Source organism: Amphimedon queenslandica, unplaced genomic scaffold (assembly GCF_000090795.2).
Source record: "Amphimedon queenslandica unplaced genomic scaffold, v1.1 AMPQUscaffold_5176_Cont22850, whole genome shotgun sequence".
NCBI classification, from domain to species: Eukaryota; Metazoa; Porifera; class Demospongiae; order Haplosclerida; family Niphatidae; genus Amphimedon; species Amphimedon queenslandica.
This window is the reverse complement of record NW_003554517.1, coordinates 1-1,639: the sequence shown is the minus strand read 5'-3', so window position 1 is coordinate 1,639 and position 1,639 is coordinate 1. Positions and strand designations below refer to the sequence as shown.

The 1,639-nt window shown below is 36.2% G+C and overlaps 1 protein-coding gene across 1 annotated transcript; it reads right to left on the bottom strand.

Annotated features, from left to right (window-relative positions):
- Positions 1-50: 50 nt before the first annotated feature.
- Positions 51-1,496, bottom strand: LOC105316094 (ankyrin-1-like; the record flags this gene model as incomplete). Its single annotated transcript, XM_011410899.1, has 1 exon — positions 51-1,496. A coding segment is annotated over one exon (1,446 nt), but the record flags the coding sequence as incomplete, so codon positions are not given.
- Positions 1,497-1,639: the final 143 nt, after the last annotated feature.

Sequence of the window (1,639 nt, the reverse complement as noted above, 5' to 3'; positions counted from 1 at the left end):
AGTATGACCACTTTGACTAGCTAGCATTAATGCTGTCCACCCATTTTTGCTTTGAATATTAGGATCAACCTTTTCCTTTAAAAGTAACTCGACTACTTGATGACAATTATTAAAACTGGCTGACATAAGTGCTGTCCTACCGTCATTTGAACAAATATTTGGATCAGCTTTATTCTCAAGAAGTAATTGTGCTACTTTAGTATGGTCACTTTGACAAGCTATCATGAGTGCTGTCCAACCTTCTTCTTCTTTAATGTCAGGATCAGCACCTGCCTTAAGGAGTAACTCTGCACTTTCAGTATGACCACTTTGACTTGCTAGCATTAATGCTGTTGTCCCATTTTTGGTTTGAATATTAGGATTAACCTTTTCTTTTAGAAGTAATTTTATCACTTGATAGCAATTATTGAAACTGGCTAACATAAGCGTTGTTATACCATTATTTGAACAAGTATTTGGATCAGCTTTCTCCTTAAGAAGTAACTCGACTATTTTATGATGACCTTTCCTGCTAGCTGCATGCATAGCTGATTCCCCATCAGTGTCTCTAACATTTGGATTAGCGCCTTCATTAAGGAAGAGTTTAACGACTCGATAGTGATTATTACTAGAAGCATGAAATAAAGCCTTAGAAATGTCCCCCAACACATCAGTACCTCTTCCTATTTCAAGGAGTACCTCCACTGCTTCACTATCACCTACCTTTGCTGCTTCTTGTAGTGCTGACTCAAATTTGAAATCTTTTTTCTCGGCTTCATTTAGAATGACTTCCCCATTAATAGCAAGATGGTAGAGACCAATATGCTTCATAAAGTCCACCCTCTCACGAGCACAGGCTATTATCTGTTGTATTTGATCTGCTGATTCAGTCATGTAGTATGTGATGTGAACAGATCTGCACTTGATTAGAACATGTTTTGTTAGGGCCCTTTTTATTTTGATGTCAGGAAAGAAGCATCCAATGAGGGTACGGAGTCTACTTAATTGAACACCATTCCAGGCATTGTTAAGATCTATACGTGCTATGGGCCCTTTTTCAAAATCATCAAGGTATGGATTAAATATCTCTGTTAAATTATATTTAAGATCATCAACTGTATGTGATTCCCGAAACTCTGCAGCAACATTTGAATGCTCTTCAAATTTTTCAGATAAAGCATCTGTTGCAAACTCTTCTGCTATTAATTGAAGAAGAGAGCAGTCCAGGAAATCATAATGCTCATTAACTTTATTAATGAAGTCTCTAAAGTCTTTAGCTGTCTTTAGGTCATCGAAAGGAAGGTAATCTAAACCATTCTCTTCCAGATATTCCACTACATCAGCAATGTCAACCTCTTTCAATTCATTCTTTAGGTTTTTTAATAAGGCATTAAAAGAGCTACTTAAATCTTTGATAGATTTAGAAATAGTTTTCTCAGCTTCAGGATCCAATTTTAACTCTGGATGGGACTCTGGGGTTTTTGGGATTACTTGTGCTTCCTCTTCTAAAGAGACAGCTATATGAAATAAAATAATTATTTATGACAGCACAATAATAAGCAGCAATAACTCACAATGTTGAATTTGTACTTCTTCAAGTTTCAAAATTTCTTCCAGCTCTTCATTTAACTGATCAGCTGCATCTTTACAGGGTCCCCCT